Raw genomic sequence first — 26,379 nt, 5'->3', positions numbered from 1 at the left:
AGGAGGTTATGTTGCAGCTTTATAAAACTCTAGTTAGGCCACATTTGGAGTACTAATACAGTTGTATTCACCCCTTTATAGGAGGGATGTTGAGGCTTTGGAGAGAGTGCAGAAGGGGTAGCAGGTGCTGTCTGGATCAGAGGGCATGTGCAAAGACAAGAGGCTGCACAAACTTGGGTTGTTTTCTCTGTAGTGGCAGAGGCTGAGGGGAGGTCTGATAGATCTTTAGAAGCTTATGTGGGGCATAGATAGAGTAGACACATAGTATCTTTTTACCAGCTTTGAAATGTCTAATACCAGAGGAGGTAACTTCAAAAAGGTGAGAGGGGCAAGTTCTTTTACACAGAGAGTGGTGGGTCCCCGGTCTGTGCTGTCTGGGGTGTTGGGTCCCCGGTCTGTGCTGTCTGGGGTGGTGGGTCCCTGGTCTCCATTGCCTGGGGTGGTGGGTCTCCGGTCTGCGCTGTCTGGGGTGTTCAGTCCCTGGTCTGCGCTGTCTTGGGTGGTGGGTCCCCGTTCTCCGCTGTCTGGGGTGTTCGGTCCCCGTTCTCCACTGTCTGGTGTGTTGGGTCCCCGGTCTGCGCTCTGGGGTGTTGGGTCCCCGGTCTGCGCTCTGGGGTGTTGGGTCCCCGTTCTCTGCTGTCTGGGGTGGTGGGTCCCTGGTCTGTGCTGCCTGGGGAAGTGGGTCCCCGGACTGCGCTGTCTGGGGTGGTGGGGCCCTGGTCTGTGCTGTCTGGAGTGGTGTGTCCCCGGTCTGTGCTGTCTGGGGTGTTGGGTCCCCGGTCTGCACTCTCTGGGGTGGTGGGTCCCCGGTCTGCGCTGTCTGGGGTGGCAGGTCCCCAGTCTGCACTGTCTGGGGTGTTGGGTCCCCAGTCTGCGCTTTCTGGGGTGTTGGGTCCCTGGTCTGTGCTGTCTGGTGTGTTGGGTTCCCGGTCTGCACTGTCTGGGGTGGCGGGTCCTGGTTCTCTGCTGTCTGGGGTGGTGTGTCCCCGGTCTGCACTGTCAGGGGTGGTGTGTCCCCGGTCTGCACTGTCTGGGGTGGTGTGTCCCCGGTCTGCACTGTCTGGGGTGGCGGGACCCCGGTCTGCACTGTCTGGGGTGGCGGGACCCTGGTCTCCGCTGTCTGGTGTGGCAGGTCCCCGGTCTGCGCTGTCTGGGGTGTTGGGTACCTGGTCTGTGCTGTCTGGGGTGGTGGGTCCCCGGTCTGCGCTGTCTGGGGTGTTGGGTCCCTGGTCTGTGCTGTCTGGGGTGTTGGGCCCTGGTCTGCGCCGTCTGGGCTGGCGGGTCCCCGGTCTGGGCTGGCGGGTCCCCTGTCTGCGCTGTCTGGGCTGGCGGGTCCCTGGACTGTGCTGTCTTGGTGGCGGGTCCCCGGTCTGCGCCGTCTGGGCTGGCGGGTCCCCGGTCTGCGCCGTCTGGGCTGGCGGGTCCCCGGTCTGCGCCGTCTGAGCTGGCGGGTCACTGGTCTGCGCCGTCTGGGCTGGCGGGTCCGCGGTCTGCGCCGTCTGGGCTGGCGGGTCCCCGGTCTGCGCCGTCTGGGCTGGCGGGTCCCCGGTCTGCGCCGTCTGGGCTGGCGGGTCACCGGTCTGCGCCGTCTGGGCTGGCGGGTCCGCGGTCTGCGCTGTCTGGGCTGGCGGGTCACCGGTCTGCGCCGTCTGGGCTGGCGGGTCCCCGGTCTGCGCTGTCCGGGGTGTTCAGTTCCCAGTCTGCACTGTCTGGGGTGGTGGTGGAGGCAGAGGTGTTCAATCAGCTCTTGGATAGGCACATGGATGTGAAGGAAACGGAGGGATATTGACATTGTGTAGGCAGAAGGGATTAGTTTAATTGGGCTTTTCATGAACACAAGATTCTGCAGGAGCTGGAAATCCAGAGTCGCACACAAAATGCTGGGGAAGCTCTGCACGTCAGGCAGCATCAGTGCACCTTGTTCTTACAGAAACGTGTCTCCGTGACAATACCCCATGCACCATCATTCTTCAGCCCATCACGCTCAGCCTCTTGTGCAAATATCATTTTCTGTATGCACCGTGTGATTGTATGTGCTGAGTTTGGCACCGTGGCTGTTTCATTTAGTTCTATACGCGTGTATGTTTGAATGAGTATTAAACTTGAACTTGAAAGGAATAAAAAATTGATTTTTTTTGGTTCAAGATTCTTCAACAGGACAGTCCTGATGAAGGGTCTCAGCCTGAAATGTCATCTTTTTGTTCCTTACCATAGATGCTGTCCGACCTGCTGAGTTCCTCGTACATTGTGTATGTGTGTGCTGATTTATGGTGCCGTGCTGCACTGTTCTGTGTTCTGAGGGGTACAGGAAACAGGGCTAGCATGGATCAGGTGGACCGAATGGCCTCAGGTGCAGCGGTGGGAACTGACTGGGTGGTCCTCTGCTTGGGTTGGGGCAGTGGCAAATCCGGACCACTAGTGTCCAAAGCCTGACCCTTGGGTTCTGTTTCAGATCTCCATTCTGGACGCTAAGAAATGCATGAACATCGGGATCTTCCTCAAACAGTTCAAGAGGTGAGGAGCGAGTGCCATCAGTTCGGAGAATGGACAACGAAGTGGCAGATGGAGTCTTATAGTCAAAATAATCTGCAGATGCTGGGGTCAAAGCAACACTCACAAAACGCTGAAGGAACTCAGCAGGTCGGGCAGCATCCGTGGAAATGATCAGTCAACGCTTCAGGCCGGAACCCTTTGTCAGGACTGTAGAGGGAAGGGGCAGAGGCCCTATAAAGAAGGTGGGGGGAGGGTGGGAAGGAGAAGGCTGGTGGGTTCCAGGTGAAAAACCAGTAAGGGGAAAGATAAAGGGGTGGGGGAGGGGAGGCAGGGAGGTGATAGGCAGGAAAGGTGAAGAAGGAATAGGGGAAAACACAATGGGTAGTAGAAGGAGGCGGAACCAAGAGGGAGGTGATAGGCAGCTGGGGGAGGGGGCAGAGTGACATAGGGATGGTGAAGGGAGGGGGAGGGAATTACCGGAAGTTGGAGAATTCTATGTTCATACCAAGGGGCTGGAGACTACCTAGACGGTATATGAGGTATTGCTCCTCCAACCTGAGTTTAGCCTCATCATGGCAGTAGAGGAGGCCATGTATGGACATATCCAAATGGGAATGTGAAGCAGAGCTGAAGTGGGTGGCAACCGGGAGATCCTGTCTGTTGTGGCAGACGGAGCGGAGGTGCTCGACGAAGCGGTCCCCTAATCTGCATTGGGACCCCACCACTAAGCACATCTTTCCCTCTCCACCCCTCTCCGCTTTCTGCAGGGATCGGTCCCTCCGCGACTCCCTGGTCCACACGTCCCTCCCCACGGATCTCCCACCCAACACTTATCCCTGTAAGTGTAAATGCTACACCTGTCCCTACACCTCCTCTCTTGCCACCATTCAGGGCCCCAAACAGTCCTTCCAGGTGAGGCAACACTTCACTTGCGAATCTGTTGGGGTCATCTATTGCATCCGGTGCTCCCGGTGCGGCCTCCTCTACATCGGTGAAACCCGATGCAGATTGGGGGACCGTTTCGTCAAGCACCTCCACTCCGTCCGCCACAACAGACAGGATCTCCCGGTTGCCACCCACTTCAACTCTGCTTCACATTCCCATTCAGATATGTCCATAATGGCCTCCTCTACTGCCATGATGAGGCTAAACTCAGGTTGGAGGAGCAACCCCTCATATACCGTCTAGGTAGCCTCCAGCCCCTTGGTATGAACATAGAATTCTCCAACTTCCAGTAATTCCCTCCCCCTCCCTTCCCCTATTCCAGTTTCACTCTGCCCCCTCCCCCAGCTGCCTATCACCTCCTTCATGGTTCCGCCTCCTTCTACTACCCATTGTGCTTTCCCCTATTCCTTCTTCACCTTTCCTGCCTATCACCTCCCTGCTTCCCCTCCCCCACCCCTTTATCTTTCCCCTTACTGGTTTTTCACCTGGAACCTACCAGCCTTCTCCTTCCCACCCTCCCCCCACCTTCTTTATAGGGCCTCTGCCCCTTCCCTCTACAGTCCTGATGAAGGGTTCCAGCCCGAAACGTTGACTGATTGTTTCCACGGATGCTGCCCGACCTGCTGAGTTCCTCCAGCGTGTTGTGAGATGGAGTCTTATGTAGGGAAGTGTGTGGTCATGCACTTTGGTACAAAAAATAAAGGCATAGTTATTTTCTAAAAGGGGAGAAAATTTTAAAAAACGGAGCTGGGATTGGAGAGGCTTTGTGCAGGATTCCCTGAAGGTTAGTTCACAGGTTGAGTCGGTGGAGAGGAAGGTAAATGCAATGTTAGCACTTATTTCAAGAGGACTAGAATATAAAAGCAAGGATGTAATACTAAGGCTTTAGAACACATTGATCATACTGCACTTGGAGTATTGTGAGCAATTTTGGGTCCCTTATCTATGAAAAGATTTGCTGGCGTTAGAGAGTGTCCACAGAAGGTTCACGAGAATGAATTTGGGAACATCTGAGGAGTGTATGATAGCTCTGGGCCTGTACAGTTTGGTGTGGAGGCCAAATCATTGGTTATATTTAAAATGGACCTTGATAGGTTCTTGTCAGGGCATCAAAGGCTATGGGAAGAAGGCAGGAGAATGGGGTTGGGACGGGTAGTAAATCAGGTGGTGGAGCAGGCTCATTCTACACCGATGTTTGATAGTCTAATACAATGCCCCAATTACTATATTTTATGTCTCAAGCTCTGAATGCAAACATGCCCATCTCACCTCTCTTGCCTCTTGTAGAAGATGGACATGTAGATAATTAATTTACTGTTGTCACCTGTACTGAGCTACAGTGAAATGTCTTGTTTTGCATTGCCCTTGGGGCAGATCATTGCAAACCTAGCTGCAATGAGAAGGTAAAAGGGAAAACAACAAATACAGAATAGAGAAGGTCTCCCTGTATCTGACCATTGCCAGTAAATAGAAACATAGAAACATAGAAAATAGGTGCAGGAGTAGGCCATTCGGCCCTTCGAGCCTGCACTGCCATTCAGTATGATCATGACTGATCCATCCAACTCAGAACCCTGTACCAGCCTTCCCTCCATACCCCCTGATCCCTTTAGCCACAAGGGCCATATCTAACTCCCTCTTAAATATAGCCAATGAACTGGCCTCAACAGTTTCCTGTGGCAGAGAATTCCACAGATTCACCACTCTCTGTGTGAAGAGCTTTTTCCTAATCTCTGTCCTAAAAGGCTTCCCCTTTATCCTCAAACAGTGACCCCTCATTCTGGACTTCCCCAACATTGGGAACAATCTTCCTGCATCTAGCCTGTCCAATCCCTTCAGAATTTTATACGTTTCAATAAGATCCCCCCTCAATCTTCTAAATTCCAGAGAGTATAAGCCTAGTCGATCCAGTCTTCCATTATATGAAAGTCCTGCCATCCCAGGAATCAATCTGGTGAACCTTCTTTGTACCCCCCCATGGCAAGAATGTCTTTCCTCAGATTAGGGGACCAAAACTGCACACAATACTCCAGGTGTGGTCTCACCAAGGCCTTGTACAACTGCAGTAGTACCTCCCTGCTCCTGTACTCGAATCCTCTTGCTATAAATGCCAGCATACCATTCGCCTTTTTCACCGCCTGCTGTGTACCTGCATGCCAACTTTCAATGACTGGTGTACAATGACACCCAGGTCTCGTTGCACCTCCCCTTTTCCTAATTGGCCACCATTCAGATAATAATCTGTTTTCCTGTTCTTGCTACCAAAGTGGATTACCTCACATTTATCCACATTAAATTGCATCTGCCATGAATTTGCCGACTCACCTAACCTATCCAAGTCACCCTGCATCCTCTTAGCATCCTCCTCACAGCTAACACTGCCGCCCAGCTTCGTGTCATCCACAAACTTGGAGACGCTGCATTTAATTCCCTTGTCTAAGTCATTAATATATATTGTAAACAACTGGGGTCCCAGCACTGAGCCTTGCGGTACCCCACTAGTCACTGCCTGCCATTCTGAAAAGGTCTCGTTTATTCCCACTCTTTGCTTCCTGTCTGCCAACCAATTCTCTATCCACATCAATACCTTACCCCCAATACTGTGTGCTTTAAGTTTGCACACTAATCTCCTGTGTGGGACCTTGTCAAAAGCCTTTTGAAAATCCAAATATACCACATCCACTGGTTCTCCCCTATCCACTCTACTAGTTACATCCTCAAAAATTCTATGAGATTCGTCAGACATGATTTTCCTTTCACAAATCCATGCTGACTTTGTCGGATGATCTCACTGCTTTCCAAATGTGCCGTTATCACATCTTTGATAACTGACTCCAGCATTTTCCCCACCACCGATGTCAGGCTCACCTGATGCTATTTGACTTTCCAAAATGGAATGGATTCCGGTTCATAGGGACACATCAGTACATGTTGGCCCAATTAAGCAGCTGCCCCCCCCCCATTAGCTGAAGTTTCATGGAAATAATTAAAAAGGAAAAAAGACGAACTACCATTTAACTGAGTAACAAATTATGTATTTAAATGAAATACAGAACAAATTAGAACACTACAGGAAAGATGTAAATAAGATTAAAAGTGTATAGAGAAAATTTACAGGGATGTTGCCAGAACTTGAGTTGTAAGGAAGAATTGAATAGATTAGGACTTTCTTCCTTGGAACATAGAAGATTGAGAGCAGATTTGATAGAGGTATACAAAATTAAGAAGGGTATAGATAGGGTAAATACAAGCAGGCTTCTTCCACTGAGATTGGGTGAGACTAGAACTAGAGGTTATGGGTTAAGGGTGAAAGGTGAAATTTTTTTTGCTACTGTTGTTCAGGAGGATTTAAACTAATGTGGCAGGGGGATGGGAACAAGTGCAGAGAGACAGAGGGGTGTAAAATGAGGGTAGAAGCAAAAAGTAGTAAGGTGAAAAGTAAAAGTGGCAGGCAGGCAAATCCAGGGCAAAAATCAAAAAGGGCCACTTTTCAACATAATTGTATAAGGGCTAAGAGTGTTGTAAAAGCAAGCCTGAAGGCTTTGTGTGTCAATGCAAGGAGCATTCACAACAAGGTGGATGAATTGAAAGTGCAGATTGTTATTAATAAATATGATATAGTTGGGGTCACAGAGACATGGCTCCAGGGTGACCAAGGATGGGAGCTCAACATTCAGTGATATTCAATATTCAGGAGGGATAGACATGAAAGAAAAAGAGGTGGGTAGCATTGCTGGTTAGTGAGGAGATTAACACAATAGAAAGGAAGGACATTAGCCTGGAGGATGTGGAATCGATATGGGTAGAGCTGCATAACACTAAGGGACAGAAAATGCTGGTGGGAGTTGTGTACAGGCCACCTAACAGTAGTAGTGAGGTTGGGGCTGGCATTAAACAGGAAATTAGAAATGCGTGCAATAAAGGAACAGCAGTTAAAATGGGTGACTTCAATCTACATATAGATTGAGTGCACCAAATTGGTAAGGGTGCTGAGGAAGTGGATTTCTTGGAATGTATGTGGGATGGTTTTCTGAACCAACATGTTGAGGAACCAACTAGAGAGCAGGCCATTCTAGACTGGGTATTGAGCAATGAGGAAGGGTTAGTTAGCAATCTTGTCGTGCGAGGCCCCTTGGGTAAGAGTGACCATAATATGGTGGAATTCTTCATTAAGATGGAGAGTGATATAGTTAATTCAGAAACAAAGGTTCTGAACTTAAAGAAGGGTAACTTTGAAGGTATGAGACGTGAATTAGCTAAGCTAGACTGGCAAATGATACTTAAAGGGTTGACGGTGGATATGCAATGGCAAGCATTTAAAGATCGCATGAATGAACTACAAGAATTGTTCATCCCAGTTTGGCAAAAGAATAAACCAGGAAGGGTAGTGCACCCGTGGCTGACAAGGGAAATTAGGGATAGTGTCAATTCCAAAGAAGAAGCATACAAATTAGCCTGAAATAGCGGCTCACCTGAGGACTGGGAGAAATTCAGAGTCCAGCAGAGGAGGACAAAGGGCTTAATTAGGAAAGGAAAACAAGATTATGAGAGAAAACTGGCAGCCAACATAAAAACTGACTGTAAAAGCTTTTATAGATATGTGAAAAGAAAAAGATTGGTTAAGACAAATGTAGGTCCCTTACAGTCAGAAACAGGTAAATTGATCATGGGGAACAAGGACATGGCAGACCAATTGAATAACTACTTTGGTTCTGTCTTCACTAAGGAGGACATAAGGAATCTTCTGGAAATAGTAGGGGACTAAGGGTCTAGTGAGATGGAGGAACTGAGGGAAATACATGTTAGTAGGGAAGTGGTGTTAGGTAAATTGAAGGGATTGAAGGCAGATAAATTCCCAGGGCCAGATGGCCTGCATTCCAGAGTGCTTAAGGAAGTAGCCCAATAAATAGTGGATGTATTAGTGATAATTTTTCAAAACTCCTTAGATTCTGGATTAGTTCCTGAGGATTGGAGGGTGGTTAATGTAAACCCGCTTTTTAAAAAAGAAGGGAGAGAGAAACCGGGGAATTATAGACCAGTTAGCCTAACATCGGTGGTGGGGAAAATGCTAGAGTCAGTTATCAAAGATGTGATAACAGCACATTTGGAAAGCGGTGAAATCATCGGACAAAGTCAGCATGGATTTGTGAAGGGAAAATCATGTCTGACGAATCTCATAGAATTTTTTGAGGATGTGACTAGTAGAGTGGATAGGGGAGAACCAGTGGATGTGGTATATTTGGATTTTCAAAAGGCTTTTGACAAGGTCCCACACAGGAGATTAGTGTGCAAACTTAAAGCACACGGCATTGGGGGTAAGGTATTGATGTGGATAGAGAATTGGTTGGCAGACAGGAAGCAAAGAGTGGGAATAAATGGGACCTTTTCAGAATGGCAGGCGGTGACTAGTGGGGTACCGCAAGGCTCAGTGCTGGGACCCCAGTTGTTTACAATATATATTAATGACTTAGACAAAGGAATTAAATGCAGCGTCTTCAAATTTGCGGATGACACGAAGCTGGGCGGCAATGTTGTGAGGAGGATGCAGGGTGACTTGGATAGGTTAGATGAGTGGGCAAATTCATAGCAGATGCAATTTAATGTGGATAAATGTGAAGTTATCCACTTTGGTGGCAAAAATAGGAAAACAGATTATTATCTGAATGGTGGCCGATTAGGAAAAGGGAAGGTGCAACGAGACCTGGGTGTCATTATACACCAGTCATTGAAAGTGGGCATGCAGGTACAGCAGGTGGTGAAAAAGGCGAATGGTATGCTGACATTCATAGCAAGAGGGTTCGAGTACAGGAGCTGGGAGATACTACTGCAGTTGTACAAGGCCTTGGTGAGACCACACCTGGAGTATTATGTGCAGTTTTGGTCCCTTAATCTGAGGAAAGACATTCTTGCCATAGAGGGAGTACAAAGAAGGTTCACCAGATTGATTCCTGGGATGGCAGGGCTTTCATATGATGAAAGACTGGATTGACTAGGCTTATACTCGCTGGAATTTAGAAGATTGAGGGGGGAACTTATTGAAACCTATAAAATTTTAAAGGGATTGGACAGGCTAGATGCGGGAAGATCGTTCCCGATGTTGGGGAAGTCCAGAATGAGGGGTGACAGTTTGAGGATAAAGGAGAAGCCTTTTAGGACCGAGATGAGGAAAAACGTCTTCACACAGAGAGTGGTGAATCTGTGGAATTCTCTGCCACAGGAAACAGTTGAGGCCAGTTCATTGGCTATATTTAAGAGGGAGTTAGATATGACCCTTGTGGCTGAAGGGATCAGGGGGTATGGAGAGAAGGCAGGTACAGGGTTCTGAGTTGGATGATCAGCCATGAATGGCGGTGCAGGCTCAAAGGGCCGAATGGCCTACTCCTGCACCTATTTTCTATGTTTCTATGCTTAAAGGGAACATGAGGGGGAACTTCTTCACTCAGAGGGTGGTGAGAGTGTGGAATGAACTGCCAGTGGAAATGGTGGATGCGGGTTTGATACCACCATGTAAAAGAAGTTTGGATAGGTACATGGATGGGAAGGATATATTTTATTTTTTATCTTATTGATGAGGTACAGTATAGAATAGGCCTTTCTGGTCCTTCGAGGCGCACCATCCAGCAATCCCCCCGATTTAATCCTAGCCTAATCTTGGGGCGATTTACAATAACCAATTAACCTACCAACCAGTACGTCTTTGGACTGTGGGGGAATACTGGAGCACTGGGAGGAAACCCATGCTGTCACGGGGAGGGTGTACAATATATTCAAAGGCAGCGATGGGAATTGAACTTGGATTGCCTGTACTGTAAAGCATTGTGTTAAGCACTCTGCTACTGTGCTGCTCTGTGGAAGGCTATGGTCGATGGCATGAAGCAGTTTAAAAGTTTTGGCACCAACTTGATATATATGCTGAAGGGCCTGTTTCTGTGCTGTAGTTTTCTGTGACTCGATGGCTTTCAGTTTAAGGTGACGTAGGTGAAGCTCAGCGACTACTTATCAGCGGCAAACAAAACAAAGAAAACTACTAACTACTTTATTAATCACACTTTTTCTGATAAACAATCACTGCAGTCGGAAGCCTGTAACTTCCCTTTTGGAGTTGAGCTTTTGAATTACCTGTATGACCTGGCAATTTAGTGGTCTGCACTGAAGTTGTGGCGCAGGATGTATAGGCCGAGTCGAAACGGTGGCGTCCAGGCCCAAGAGTGGCGAATGGGCCCAGGAGTGGAGAACAGGCCCAAGAGTGGAGAACAGGCCCAAGAGTGGCGAACGGGCCCAAGAGTGGCGAACGGGCCCAAGAGTGGCGAACGGGCCCAAGAGTGGAGAACGGGCCCAAGAGTGGCGAACGGGCCCAAGAGTGGCGAACGGGCCCAAGAGTGGCGAACGGGCCCAAGAGTGGCGAACGGGCCGAAGAATGGCAAATTAAGCCAATGCTTGGCCATTGGTGAAGCAGGTTTGGAGGCGGTTTGATGTGGCAGAACCGAGGCTGGGACGAAGAGCAAGGAAAAACCGCGCTTTGGTCAATTTAAGTGCCGGGCCAAATTGAAAGGGTTGGCTACAGGATGATTTGAGGTGGTGGGACATTGGCCCGAGAGTATATTGAAGAACTGGCCTGAGAGAGGACTGAGGCAGCAGGACCCAAGAACATGGAACAACCTGATGTCTGGACAATTTAAGCACTGGGCCAGAGTGCAAAGGTCAGGGTGTTGGGACTGGAGGCAGTTCTTTTCACTGCTCTGTGACGTTTGCTCGGCTCTGCAGTGAACTGAGGCTGTGCCTGCTCTGGCTATAGTGATGCCTGGATTCACATCCGTGGACTCACTTCTGTAAAACTTCAGTTCTGAATGCTGTTTGCTTTCTTTTATTGTGTGCATGATATGTGTATTCTCTCTGTACGTTGTGTGTTTGATGATCTTTTTAATGGATTTCTTTGCTCTGTGGCCGCCTGTAAGGAGACAGATCTCAAGGTTGTATTAAGTATACATAAGCAAGAGAAGATCTGAAGATGCTGGAAATCCGAGCAACACACACACAACGCTGGAGGAACTCAGCAGGCCAGGCAGCATCTATGGGAAAAAGTACACTTGTCGTTTCTGGCCGAGACCCTTCCTCAGGACTGGAGGAAAAAGATGAGGAATCAGGGTTCGAAGATGGGGGGAGGGGAGGAAGAAACACAAGGTGATGGGTGAAATGGGGGGAGGGATAAAGTAAAGAGCTGGGAAGTTGATTGGTGAAAGAGATCCAGGGCTGGAGAAAGGGGAATCTGATGGGAGAGGACAGAAGGCCGTGGAAGAAAGAATTGGGGAGGAGCACCAGAGGGAGGTGATGGGCAGGCAAGGAGATGAGGTGAGAGAGGGAAAAGGGAATGGGGAATGATTGGGGGGTGGCATTACCAGATGTTCGAGAAATCGATGTTCATGCCATCAAGTTGGAGGCTACCCAGACAGAATATAAGGTGTTGCTCCACCAACATGTCTGTGGCCTTAATCACAACAGTAGAGGAGGCCATGCACTGACATGTTGGAATGGGAAGTGGAATTAAAATGGGAGGCCAGTGGGAGATCCCACTCTTTCTGGCAGACAGAGCGTAGGTGCTCGGCGAAGCGGTCTCCTACATTGGGTCTCATGGATATATAGAAATCACACCGGGAGCGCTGAACACAGTAGATAACCCCAACAGACTCAGAGGTGAAGTGTCGTCTCACCTGGAAGGACAGTTTGGGGCCCTGGATGATAGTGAGGGAAGAGGTGCAGGGGCAGGTGAAGCACTTGTTCTGCTTACAAGGATAGTGTCAGGAGAGAGATCAGCGGGGAAGGACGAATGGACAAAGAAGTCACATGGGGAGCGAAACCCTGCAGAAAGCAGAAAGTGGAGGCAGTGGGGAGGGAAAGGTGTGCTTGGTGGTGGAATCCCTTTGGGGATGGTGGAAATCACAAAGAATTATGTGCTGGTCGCGGAGCCTGGTGGGGTAGTAGGTGAGGACAAGAGGAACCTTATCCCTGGTGGGGTGGCTACTTTGCTAATAAATGTACTTTGAACTTTAGAACATAGAATAGTACAGCACAGTACAGGCCCTTCGGCCCACAATGTTGTGCCGACCCTCAAACCCTGCCTCCCATATCACCCCCCACCTTAAATTCCTCCATATACCTGTCTAGTAGTCTCTTAGATTTCACTAGTTTGACTCTATGATTATCAATACCACTACAGTACTGTAAAATTGAGTATTAGTTCCAAATTATTATTGAGGGAGGAATTCACCCAGTGTGTGCTGCCATGCTCATTTTGTTGATTGTAAATAAATAAAATCAGCTTACATCACAAACAAGAGAAAATCTGCAGATGCTGGAAATCCGAGCAACACACACAAAATTTTTTCCATACTTTTTTCCATAGATGCTGCTTGGACTGCTGAGTTCCTCCAGCATTTTGTGTGTAAAATCAGCTCAGATACCTAGTGTAGATCATGAACTGCCTTTATACAATGCTTCTGGCGATTGCATCTTTCAAATCTTCATTTTCATTGTAACAATCAAGATAGAAACATAGAAAACCTACAGCACAATATAGGCCCTTCAGCCCACAAAGCTGTGCAGAACATGTCCTTACCTTAGAACTACCTAGGCTTACCCATAGGCCTCTATTTTTCTAAGCTCCATGTATCCATCCAGGAGTCTCTTAAAAGACCCTATCATATCCGCCTCCATCGCCGCCGCCGGCAGCCCGTTCCACACTCTCACCACTCTCTGCGTAAAAAAACTTACCCCTGACATCTCCTACTTCCAGGCACCTTAAAACTGTGCCCTCTCGTGCTAGCCATTTCAGCCCTGGGAAAAAAGTCTCTGACTATCCACACGATCAATGCCTCTCATTATCTTGAACACCTCTACCAGGTCACCTCTTATCCTCTGTCGCTCCAAGGAGAAAAGGCTGAGTTCACTCAACCTATTCTCATAAGGCAAGCTCCCCAATCCAGGCGACATCCTTGTAAATCTCCTCTGCACCCTTTCTATGGTTTCCACGTCCTTCCTGTAGTGAGGTGATCAAAATTGAGCATAGTACTCCAAGTGGGGTCTGATCAGGATCCTATATAGCTGCAACATTACCTCTCGGCTCTTAAACTTAATCCCACGATTGATGAAGGCCAATGCACTGTATGTATGCCTTCTTAACTACAGAGTCAACCTGCACTGCAACTTTGAGTGTCCTATGGACTCGGACCCCAAGATCCCTCTGATCCTCCACGCTGCCAAGAGTCTCGCCATTAATACTATATTCTGCCATCATATTTCACCTACCAAAATGAACCACCTCACACTTATCTGGGTTGAACCCCATCTGCCACTTCTCAGTCCAGTTTTACATCCGATCAATGTCCCGCTATAACCTCTGACAGCCCTCCACATTATCCACAACACCTCCTACCTCTGTGTCATCAGCAAATTTACTAACCTTTTCCTCCATTTCCTTATTCAGGTCATTTATAAAAATCGCGAAGAAAAGGGGTCCCAGAACACATCCCTGAGGCACACCACTGGTCACCGACCTCCATGCAGAATATGACCCGTCTACAACCACTTTTTGCCTTCTGTGGGCAAGCCAATTCTGGATCCACAAAGCAATGTCCCCTTGGATCCCATGCCTCCTTACTTTCTCAATAAGCCTTGCATGGGGTACCTTATCAAATGCCTCGCTGAAATCCATATACACTACATCTACAGCTCTTCCTTCATCAATGTGTTTAGTCACATCCTCAAAAAATTCAATCAGGCTCGTAAGGCATGACATGCCTTTGACAAAGCCATGCTGACTATCCCTAATCACATTATGCCTCTCCAAATGTTCATAAATTCTGCCTCTCAGGATCTTCCCCATCAACTTACCAACCACTGGCCTATAATTTCCTGGGCTATCCCTACTCCCTTTCTTGAATAAGGGAACAACATCCGCAACCCTCCAATCCTCCAGAACCTCTCCCGTCCTCATTGATTAGATTATGAGAACACTCAGTCCTCTTTTATTGTCATTTAGAAATGCATACATGCATTAAGAAATGATACAATGTTTTATACAACGATCATTGCCAGAGGCTCAGCAGTCTCCTCCCTCATTTCCCACAGTTGCCTGGGGTACATTCCGTCCGGTCCCGGCGACTTATCCAACTTGAGGCTTTCCAAAAGCTCCAGCACATCCTCTTTCTTAATATCTACATGCTCAAGCTTTTCAATCCATCGTAAGTCATCCCTACAATCGCCGAGATCCTTTTCCTTAGTGAATACTGAAGCAAAGTATTCATTAAGTACCTCCGCTATTTCCTCTGGTCCCATACACTTTTCCGTAATCACACTTGATTGGTCCTATTTTCCTATGTCTTATCCTCTTGCTCTTGGATAAGATGCAACATTCCAGGCCGGCAGAAGAGATGGTGTTGCTCTGTTGGTAAAAAATGAAGTCAAATCACTAGAAAGAGTTGACAAAGGGTTGGAAGGCGATAAATCATTGTGGATAGAGTTAAGGAACTGTAAGTGTAAAAAGATCCTGATTGGAATTTTATACAGACCGCCAAACAAATTTGGTCTACAAGTTACAATGGGAGATAGAAAATGCATGTCAAAAAGGCAATGTTACAATAGTCATGGGAGTCTTCAATATGCAGGTAGATTGAGAAAATCAGGTTGGTTCTTGTTACACACACCTGTTAGGGTGTATTCTCCAGATACCTTATAAGGGAATTGTAGCCTTCAGCCAGGAGCAGATGTTATCAGGTGGTTCTCAACCTTCACAGACTGTTTCGACCCTTAACCACGACACTCTCCAATTGGTGGGCCAGCAGTAGTGGCCAAATCACTGCCCATCTGCTCCTGGCTTCCAGCTCCCCTCCTCTCGCCTACTCCACATCCAACAAGAGGCTCGTTCTGCCTCTTCCACCATCCTACGAGCTGCTTTTTTTTGCTCCTTTCATCTAGGCCCAGATCTGACAGCAACCGCCGTGTTGATTTGGCTGGGAAACCTCTGCAGCCGATCTCCACAGGGAACAACCATGCCTGCCATCCCTTGTCTTCACACTCCTGCACTAAGGGCTGATACTTCAAGGCCTTTCTCTCATGGGCCTCTTCCCATCCCTCCTCTCATGGGACAGTCAGCTCAACCAAAATTATTTTCTTGTCTTCAGTTGACCACAGTACAATGTCCGGGCATAGGGTTGTGTGCACCACATCCGGGAACTGCAGCCTCCTTCCCACATCGACCTTCATCTCCCAGGACCTGGCTGTTAGCAGAAGATTGGGCTTTGGTTGTTTGGTTACGAAAGGCCTAGCTCCCTCTTTGATGAAGGTGATGGCCTTCCTCAAATCTGTGCCAGCCGTCCTCTTCATGTATCTTTCCCGCTCTAGTGTGTCAGCAGGAGCCAGAAGCACCTTATCATGGCGCCACCTATACCGTCCTTGAGTTAGAGCTGTTTTACACCCGGACAGTGTATGAGCCAGTGTCCCCTTTTGACCACGGAGCTTACTGTTCGGGTCCTCTCTCATCCCCCATGTGTACAGGTGTAATGGTGAAGGAAGAGTGTCATACACGGATCACAAGAGGAAGGAAATACGGAAGGGCTCCAGTCTCCATAACTCTGCCCATGAGATCTTGCGCTTGGGCGGATCCCATTTTGTCCAGGCACCCTGGGACCTTTGTTCCACTGCCTTTGACATCTGCTTCTCTTCATCGTGGATCCGTACTTCTGAATTAAGGGTGGGGAATTTCTAGAATGCTTACGAGATGGCTTTTTAGAGCAGCTCATGAATGAGCCCACTTGAGGATTAGCTATTCTGGATTGGGTGCTGTGCAATAATCCAGAATTGATTAGAGAGATTAAGGTAAAGGATCCCTAAAGGGAAAGTGATCATAATATGATCAAATTCACGCTGAAATTTGGGAAGTGGAAGCTAAAGTCAGGTTTAGAAAAGTAGAGGGCTATGCGCGAGGGAAATTCTAGGCAGTTTCTTGAGTAGGTTACGTGGTTGGCACAACATTGTGTTATGTGCTGTAAATTTGTATGTTCTATATTCTCTGTTCTACGTATCAGTATTACAGTGGAGTAAGGGGAATTACAGAGGTATGGGAGAGGAATTGGGTGACCTGATTGGAAAAGAACACTGGCAGTTATGATGACAAACTAGCAATGGCTGGAATTTCTGGAAGCAATTCGGAAGGCACAGGATATATACGTCCCAAAGAGGAAGTAGTATTCTAAAGGCAAGATGACACAACTGTGGCTTACAAGAGCAGTCAGAGCCAACATAAAAGCCAAAGTGAGGGCATATAATAGAGGAAAAATTAATGGGAAGTTATAGGACTGGGAAGCTTTCAATATCAACAGAAGGCAACTAAAAAGTCATTAGGAAGGTAAAGATGGAATATGAAAGTAAGCTAGCCAATAATGTTAAAGAGGATACCAAAAGTTTCTTCAGATACATAAAGTGTAAAAGAGGTGAGAAGGGATATTGGACTACTGGAAAACGATGCTGGAGAGGTAGTAATGGGAGACAAGAAAATTGTGGATGAATTGAAAAAGTATTTTGCATCAGTCTTCATTGTGGAAGACACTAACAGTGTGCTGGAAATCCTAGGTGCCAGGGGTCATGAAGTGTGTGAACCTCCTTTGAAACCTCTCCAATTTCAGCACATCCTTTCTAAGATAAGAGGCCACGTTGTCTCTTCAATTTCAATAGTGTATCTGCCTCCACCACTGACTCAGGCAGTGCATTCCATGCGCCAACCACTCTCTGAGTAAAAAACCTTCCTCTAATATCCCCCTTGAACTTCCTACCCCTTACCTTAAAGCCATGTCCTCTTGTATTGAGCAGTAGTGCCCTGGGGAAGAGGCGCTGGCTGTCCACTCTATCTATTCCTCTTATTATCTTGTACACCTCTATCGTGTCTACTCTCATCCTCCTTCTCTCCAAAGAGTAAAGCCCTAGCTCCCTTAATCTCTGATCATAATCCATACTCCTAAACCAGGCAGCATCCTGGTAAATCTCCTCTGTACCCTTTCCAGTGCTTCCACATCCTTCCTATAGTGAGACGACCAGAACTGGACACAGTACTCCAGGTGTGGCCTAACCAGAGTTTTATAGAGCTGCACCATTACCTCGCGACTCTTAAACTCTATCCCTCGACTTATGAAAGCTAATACCCCATAAGCTTTCTTAACTACCCTATCCACCTGTGAGGCAACTTTCAGGGATCTGTGGACATGTGCCCCCAGATCCCTCTGCTCCTCCACACTACCAAGTACTACCTGCCATTTACTTTGTACTCTGCCTTGGAGTTTGTCCTTCCAAAGTGTACCACCTCACACTTCTCCGGGTTGAACTCCATCTGCCACTTCTCAGCCCACTTCTGCATCCTATCAATGTCTCTCTGCAATCTTCGACAATCCTCTACACTATCTACAACACCACCAACCTTTGTGTCGTCTGCAAACTTGCCAACCCACCCCTCTACCCCCACATCCAGGTCGTTAATAAAAATCATGAAAAGTAGAGGTTCCAGAACCAATCTTTGTGGGACACCACTAGTCACAACCCTCTAATCCAAATGTACTCCCTCACCACCTGTGGTGGGGGAGATAGTTTTGAGGAAGTAGAGAGGCTACAGAAGGACTTTGGCAGATTAGAAGAATGGGCGAAGAAATGGAAGAAATTGAATATAGTGTCAAAACATGTATGGTCATGTACTTTGGAGAAAGAATGAGAGCATTGACTATTTTCTAAATGGAGGGAAAATACAAGGTGCAAAGGGACTTTGAGGATTCCCTAAAGGTTAATTTGCAGGTTGAGTCAGTGATGAGGAAGACAAATGCAATGTTAGTATTCATATAAAGAGAACTAGAATATACAAGCAAGGAGGTAATGTTGAGACTTTATAAAGCACTGGTGAGGCCAACATGGAGTATTGTGAGCAGTTTTGGACTCATTATATAAGACCATAAGACATAGGAGCAGAAGTAGGCCATATGGCCCATCAAGTCTGATCCATCATTCAATCATGGCTGATGCTTTTTTTCCCCTCCTCAACCCCAGTCCCCTGTCTTTTCCCCGTAACCTTTGATGCTATGTCCAATCAAGAACCTATCAATCTCTGCCTTAAATACACCCAACGACCTGGCCTCCACAGCTGCATGTGGCAACAAATTCCACAAATTCACCACCCTTTGGCTAAAGAAACTTATCCACACCTCTGTTTTGAAAGGGTACCTCTCTATCCTGAGCCTGTGCCCTCTTGTCCTGGAGTCTCCCACCATGGGAAACATCCTTTCCACATCTACTCTGTCTAGGCCTTTCAACATTCAAAAGGTTTCAATGAGATCCCCCTTCATCCTTCTGAATTCCAGCGAGTACAGACCCAGAGCCACCAAATGTTCCTCATATGATAACCCTTTCATTCCTGGAATCATCCTTGTGAACTCCACTGAACCGTTTCCAATGCCAGCACATCTTTTCTAAGATGAGGAGCCCAGAACTGTTCACAATACTCAAGGTGAGGCCTCACCAATGCCTTATAAAGCCTCAGTATTACATCCTTGCTCTTGTATTCTAGACCATTTGAAACAAATGCCAACATGGCATTTGCCTTCCTCACCACCGACTCAACCTGCAAGTTAGCCTTCAGGGTGTTCTGCACAAGGACTCCCAGGTCCCTCTGCATCACAGATTCCTGGATTTTCTCCCCTTTTAGTGTCACATGCCCCGTGATGAGAATAAAGAACCAGCAGAGATGGAAAACACTTTAGAGTCCAGTATTGCTATTAACTAATAATATTTATTAGTAACTACGCAATACAGTAATATAAATGTAGATAAATCAAACAGGTTAGCAATGATTATATATAAGTAAATAAATCAGTAAGTGTGGAAATATAGGAAAACTAGGCTTCTTCAAGTCTAGGAGTAAAAAGATACAGTCTTACGATGATGAGTAAAGTTCAGTTCGGTTCAGTTCGTGGTATTGAGTTGAGTAGTGATGGAGAGAGAGAGGGAGAGATTTGAGTCTTCAGGTGAGCTGACATCTTCTCGTTGTCCTCCGAGATCCTTGAAAAGTCACCAACTGTGACCACAACAAAGCGGTCCGGTTTTCTGTGGTGGAGCTATCAAGCCAGGCAAAGGGTGGACACATGGACAACTCCCCACTGGTCACTGCCTTTATCACTGCAAGAGCCACTGGTCGATCTGCCTGATCGATCCTCCAAAAAACCACTTTTTCTGGGGGCACAACAAAGCTCATTCAGTGTCCAAACATGTGTTTGAGGTCTATATCATCTGACCTCCTATTTATCTCACCATACTGAGTATCAACTGTCATTCAAATAACTCCTCCTTCCTCTCTCTGTGTAAGAAATGCACAAGCAGGCGATGTCCTTGGGAAGTATCAACACGCTGCCGGAAAATCGTGACATCAAGTGCCCATCAAATAACGCCGCCTTCGGTCACCATAGCAACTTTCGAGCTGCTCGGTGCTGTCTCCATCTCAGCAGAAATCCAAAAGTTAGCCAGTTCTTTTCCGTGCCTTAAGGTGACTGTCCAACAGTTAGTCTTCGTCTCTCTCTCTCTCTCTTTTCCAAAAGCACAGTTCATAGGGGTATTCGAGCACAGTTTATAGGGGTAATTCAGGACCCCATCACATTAGAAAATAATCTGCACATTTATTTCTACTACCAAAGTGCATGACCATGCATTTTCCAACATTGTATTTCATTTGCCACTTTCTTTCTCATTCTCCTAATCTGTCTAAGTCTTTCTGCATCCTACCTGTTTCCTGAACGCTACCTGTCCCTCCACCAATCTTCGTATCATCTGCAAACTTGGCAACACCATCTATTCCATCGTCTAAATTATTTATATACAGCATAAAAAGAAGTGGTCCCAACATGGACCCCTGTGGAACACCACTAGTCACTGGCAGCCAACCAGAAAAAGAGCCTTTTATTCCCATTCGCTGCCTCCTACCAATCAGCCAATGCTCTAACCATGTTAGTAACTTTCCTGTAATACCATGGGCTCTTAACTTGGTAATCAGCCTCAGGTGTGGCACCTTGTCACACATTATCTTAGAGAGGATGTGCTGAAACTGGAGAGGGTTCAAAGGAGGTTCATGAAAATTATTCTAAGATTGAATAGCTTGTCATATGAAAAGTGTTTGATGGCTCTGAATTCAGAAGAATGAGAGGTGACCTCATTGAAACCTACCACATGGTGAAAGGCCTTGATAGAGTGGATGTGGAGAGGATGTTTACTATGGTGGGAGAGTATAAGACCAGAGGACACAGCCTCAGAATAGAGGGGCGTCCTTTAAGAACAGAGATGAGGAGGAATTTCCTTAGCTGGAGAGCAGTGAATCTGTGGAATTCTTTGCCACAGGCAGATGAGGAGGCCAAATCTTTATGTATATTTAAGGCAGAGGTTGATAGATTCTTGATTGGTCATGGGCATGAAGGAATATGGGGAGAAGGCAGGAAATTGGGGCTGAGAGGAAAAATGGATCAGCCATGAAGAATGTTGGAGCAGATTCAATGAGCCAAATGGCCTAGTTCTGTTCCTATATCTTATGTTCTTATTTCATTGTCCTTTGTGTTTCAGTCTGGTTTTAGACATTTCAATGTTCTTTGTATTCCCAAACTTTGTATTTCAGACTGGTTACTCTTATTTTTTGAAACTGCAATAAGTCAACCTGTTTAATATTTTCTTGCTGGACAACCATGGTTAGTGTGGTCTGATTGGGCCGGAGAAGCTCGACCTGTTCTAACCACTCTGATCATCACTTTGAACCCTCTCTGAATCCGTATTGTTCACTGCCCTCCAGAGAGGTCACCCTAATGACAGATCTACTTCTGTACTCCAACCACCCTGGGCTTTCTGCCCCTGGAGACCACAACTGTGCCAGCTTGATTTGCTCGCAGATTTCCACAGATGTTTTGTGGAGAGCATTCTGACTGGTTGTATCACCATCTGGTATGGAGGGACCACCAGACAGGATGGAAAAGCTGCAGAACATTGTAAACTCAGATGTCTGCGTCGTGGGTGGTGGCCTGCTCAACATGAGGATGTCTTGAAAAGGTGATGCAAAAGGGCATTAAGGACCCCCATCACCAAGGACATGTCCTCTTCTCATTGTTACCATCAAGGAGGAGTACAGGAGCCTGAAGACACACACTCAGTGTGTCATGATATGTGCTGGCAATATGGGAACCCAAGTGCGGAGGAAAGACAAATCCTGATGCAGAAAAGGGGAAGAGAGTTTATGCATAACAATTCCAAAAGAACTTCGATGGCTTGGCCAAGTGACACCGCAGAAAGGAAAATTTTCAAGACTAGAACCCCATGATTAACAGTGTTTGGGCATCCACTTAAATAATACAAGCAACACAGAATCCCTGAGCCCATCAAAATAAAGTTAATAAGCTTAAACAGAAAGCACAGGGATACTGCATTACGAAGATTGAGTTCTTCAAGAAAAACACAAAGAACAATTAACAAATCTCATTAAAAAACAATTAACCAATTCATGTGCTCCAAAAGCCTTGGAGACCTTGGCATGCACATCACTGATCTGTGGTCTGTGTATACCAGCTCTGTGGGGAAAAAAGCACAGACAGCCTCTTTCACCTCAGATGGTTGAAGGAGTTTGGTATGGGTCCCCAAATCCTAAGGACTTTCTACATGGGCACAATTGAGAGCATCCTATATAACCATATAACAATCACAGCATGGAAACAGGCCATTTCGGCCCTTCTAGTCCGTGCCAAACTCTTACCCTATCCTATTCCCACTGACCTGCACTCAGCCCATAACCCTCCATTCCTTTCCTGTCCATATATCTATCCAATTTAACTTTAAATGACAACATAGAACCTGCCTCAACCACTTCTGCTGGAAGCTCATTCCACGCAGTTACCACTCTCTGAGTAAAGAAGTTCCCCCTCATGTTACCCCTAAACTTTTGTCCTCTGATTCTCAAACCATGCCCTCTTGTTTGAATCTTCCCCACTCTCAATGGAAAAAGTCTAACCATGTCAACTCTATCAATCCCCCTGATAATTTTAAACACCTCTATCAAGTCTCCCCTCGACCTTCTACGCTCCGAAGAATAGAGACCTAACTTGTTCAACCTTTCTATGTAAGTTAGGAGATGAAACCCAGGCAACATTTTAGTAAACCTCCTCTGTACTCTCTCAATTTTATTGACATCCTTCCTATAATCCGGTGACCAAAACTGTACACAATACTCCAGATCTGGCCTTACCAATGCCTTATACAAATTCAACATTACATCCCAACTCCTATACTCAATGCTCTGATTAATAAAGGCCAGCAAACCAAAAGCTTTCTTCACCACCCTATCCACATGAGATTCCATCTTCAGGGAACTATGCACCATTATTCCTAGATCCCTCTGTTCTAAAGCATTCTTTAATGCCCTACCATTTACCATGTATGTCCTATTTTGATTAGTTCTACCAAAATGTAGCACCTCAGGTTTTTCAGCATTAAACTCAACATCTGCCATCTTTCAGCCCAGTCTTCTAACTGTCCTAAATCTCTCTGCAAGTTTTGAAAACCTACCTCATCATCCACAACGCCACCTATCTTAGTATCATCTGCATACTTACTAATCCAATTTACCACCCCATCATCCAGATCATTAATGTATATGACAAACAACATTGAACCCAGTACACCGCTAGTCACCGGCCTCCAATCTGACACACAGTTATCCACCACTACTCTCTGGCGTCTCCCATCTAGCCACTGCTGAATCCATTTTCCTACTTTCATATTAATGCCTAACGATTGAATCTTGCTAACTAACCTTCTGTGTGGAACCTTGTCAAAGGCCTTACTGAAGTCCATGTAGACAACATCCACGTTTTACCCTCATCAACTTTCTTAGTAACCTCATCAAAAAATTAAGATTTGTCAAACATAACCTTCCACACACAAATCCATGTTGACTGTTCCTAATCAGACCCTGTCTATCCAGGTAATTATATATACCATCTCTAAGAATACTCTCCATCAATTTACCCACCACTGACGTCAAACTCACAGGTCGGTAATTGCCAGGTTTACTCTCAGAACCCTTTTTAAACAATGGAACCACATGAGCAATACGCCAATCCTCCGGCACCATCCCCGTTTCTAATGACTTTTGAAATATTTCTGTCAGAGCCCCTGCTATTTCTACACTAACTTCCCTCAAAGTCCTAGGGAATATCTTGTCTGGACCCGGAGACTTTATCCACTTTTACATTCCTTAAAAGTGTCAGTACTTCCTCTTCTTTAATTGTCATACTTTCTATAACTACCCTTCTTGTTTCCTTTACCTTACACAATTCAATATCCTTCTCCTTAGTGAATATCGAAGAAAAGAAATTGTTCAAAATCTCCCCCATCTCTTTTGGCTCCGCACATAGCCGTCCACTCTGATTCTCCAAGGGACCAATTTTATCCCTCACTATCCTTTTGCTACTAACATAACTGTAGAAACCCTTTGGATTTATTTTCACCTTACTTGCCAAAGCAGCCTCGTATCTTCTTTTAGCTTTTCTAATTTCTTTCTTAAGATTCTTTTTACATTCTTTATATTCCTTGAGTACCTCATTAACTCCAAGCTGCCTATATTTATTGAAGATCTCTCTCTTTTTCTGAACCAAGTTTCTAATATCTCTTGAAAACCATGGCTCTCTCAAACTTTTAACCTTTCCTTTCAACCTAACAGGAACATAAAGATTCTGAACCCTCAAAATTTCACCTTTAAATGACCTCCATTTCTCTGTTACATCCTTCCCATAAAACAAACTTTCCCAGTCCACTCCTTCTAAATCCTTTCGCATCTCCTCAAAGTTAGCCTTTCTCCTGACTGGCTGCATCACTGCCTGGTAATGGAACTGTACTTCCCTCAATTGCAGGACTCTGCAGAGAGTGGTGCGGACAGCCCACTGCATCTGTGGTTGTGAACTTCACACTATTCAGGTCATTTACAGAGACGGGTGTGTAAAAAGGGCCAAAGGATCATTGGGGACCCGAGTCACTCCGACCACAAACTGTTCCAGTTGCTACCATCCGGGAAATGGTACCGCAGTATAAAAGCCAGGACCAACAGGCTCTGGGACAGCTTCTTCCACCAGGCCATCAGACTGATTAACTCATGCTGATACAATTGTATTTCTACGTTATATTTACTGTCCAATTGTACATACTATTTATTACAAACTACTATAAATTGCACATTGCACATTTAGACAGAGACATGACATAAAGATTTTTACTCCTCATGTATGTGAAGGATGTAAGAAATAAAGTAAATTCAATTCAACGCTCTTCGGTGCCCTGTTAACAAAATTTTAGGACAGCTTCTTCCCCTCTGCCATCAAATTTCTGAATGTACGCTGAACCCATGAACACTACCTCACTGTTTTCTTTTTTCACTCTCATTTTGCACTAATTATTTAATTTAATTATAAAGTGTAAAGTATAATTATGTATACGAGGGGTGATTGATAAGTTCGTGGCCTAAGGTAGAAGGAGTCAATTTTAGAAAACCTAGCACATTTATTTTTCAACATAGTCCCCTCCTACATTTACACACTTAGTCCAGCGGTCATGGAGCATACGGATTTTGGACCTCCAGAAAGTGTCCACAGCATGGTTTGAAGTTTGAAGTTAATAACTCATCAGGGGTGATTGATAAATTTGTGGCCTAAGGTAGAAAGAGCTGAGTTATTAACTTCAAACGTTCTGCATAATCACTCCAAGAGTTGACCTGCATGTACATGTAACTAGAGCTGTATAACTCATCTCCTTTGACCTTAGGCCACGAACTTAAGAATCACTCCTGCTGTGGACACTTTCTGGAGGTCCAAGATCCGTATGCTCCATGACCGCTGGACTAAGTGTGTAAATGTAGGAGGGGACTATGTTGAAAAATAAATGTGCTAGGTTTTCTAAAATTGACTCCTTCTACCTTAGGCCACGAACCTATCAATCACCCCTCGTACAAATATATATAATTGTAATTTACAGATTTTCTTTAATTATGTTTTGCAATGCACAAATTTCACAACATATGCTAGTAATATTAAACCTGCTACTGATTTTGATGCCACCAAGGTTGGGTAGATGTTGAGGGTCTGAGGGCTGCTGAAATATCTTCAGTGGGTGGCTTCATGGTCTGTGCTCCTACCTACAGGCCCGTGGAGAGTATTGTTGCTGACGTTCAGCAGGGGTCGGGAGGCTCATACGGGGCAGAGAAGCTCGTGGAACTCAGCAAACTGCTGCCTGACAAAGAAGAGGTAGGTGTCTCTCTGGGGAGGTGCTAGGAGCAGAACTGGGTTGGAAAGGGCTGCAGGGGGGTATCTACGTAGGCAGTGGCGAGACTGCAAGGCTCTGTGCAGGGGAAACCAGAGCCAGATTGTACAAATTTGAAAGGGTCTTCTGAAGCGGTGACCAAGAACATCGATGAGGGCAAGGTGGGAGATGTATACATATGACCATAATTCATAGGAGCAGAATTAAGTGACTCAGCCTATTAAGTCTAGTCAACCATTCCTTCATGTTTGATTCATTATTGCTTTCAACCTCATGTTCCTGCTTTCTCCCCATAACTTTTGACCCCTGACTAGTCAAGAACCTATCAACCTCTGCTTTAAATATACCCAAAGACTTGGCCTGCACAGCCAGCTGTGGCAATGAATTCCACAGATTTACCACCCTCTGGCTAAAGAAATACCACTCATCTCTGTTCTAGATGTATTCTGAGCGCGTGCCTTCTGCTGACTCATTATAGGGAATGACCCCTCCACATCCACTCTATCTAGGCCTTCCAATATTCATAGGGTTTGAGTAGGCATCTCCCTGAACTTCATGACCCAGGTAGGCTGAGAGCTGATA

At 46.2% G+C, this 26,379-nt stretch overlaps 1 protein-coding gene across 1 annotated transcript in view; it reads left to right on the top strand.

The window, feature by feature from the left end:
- Positions 1-26,379, top strand: part of LOC140199934 (uncharacterized) — a 113,794-nt gene that overhangs the window by 18,626 nt on the left and 68,789 nt on the right. The window contains exons 3-4 of the mRNA XM_072262422.1: positions 2,453-2,514; positions 25,679-25,781. Coding sequence (XP_072118523.1) covers positions 2,453-2,514; positions 25,679-25,781 — 165 coding nt within the window. The remainder of the gene's footprint in view (positions 1-2,452; positions 2,515-25,678; positions 25,782-26,379) is intronic.

Source organism: Mobula birostris, chromosome 7 (assembly GCF_030028105.1).
Source record: "Mobula birostris isolate sMobBir1 chromosome 7, sMobBir1.hap1, whole genome shotgun sequence".
Taxonomy (NCBI): domain Eukaryota; kingdom Metazoa; phylum Chordata; class Chondrichthyes; order Myliobatiformes; family Myliobatidae; genus Mobula; species Mobula birostris.
This window is presented reverse-complemented; position numbering and strand designations above follow the sequence as displayed.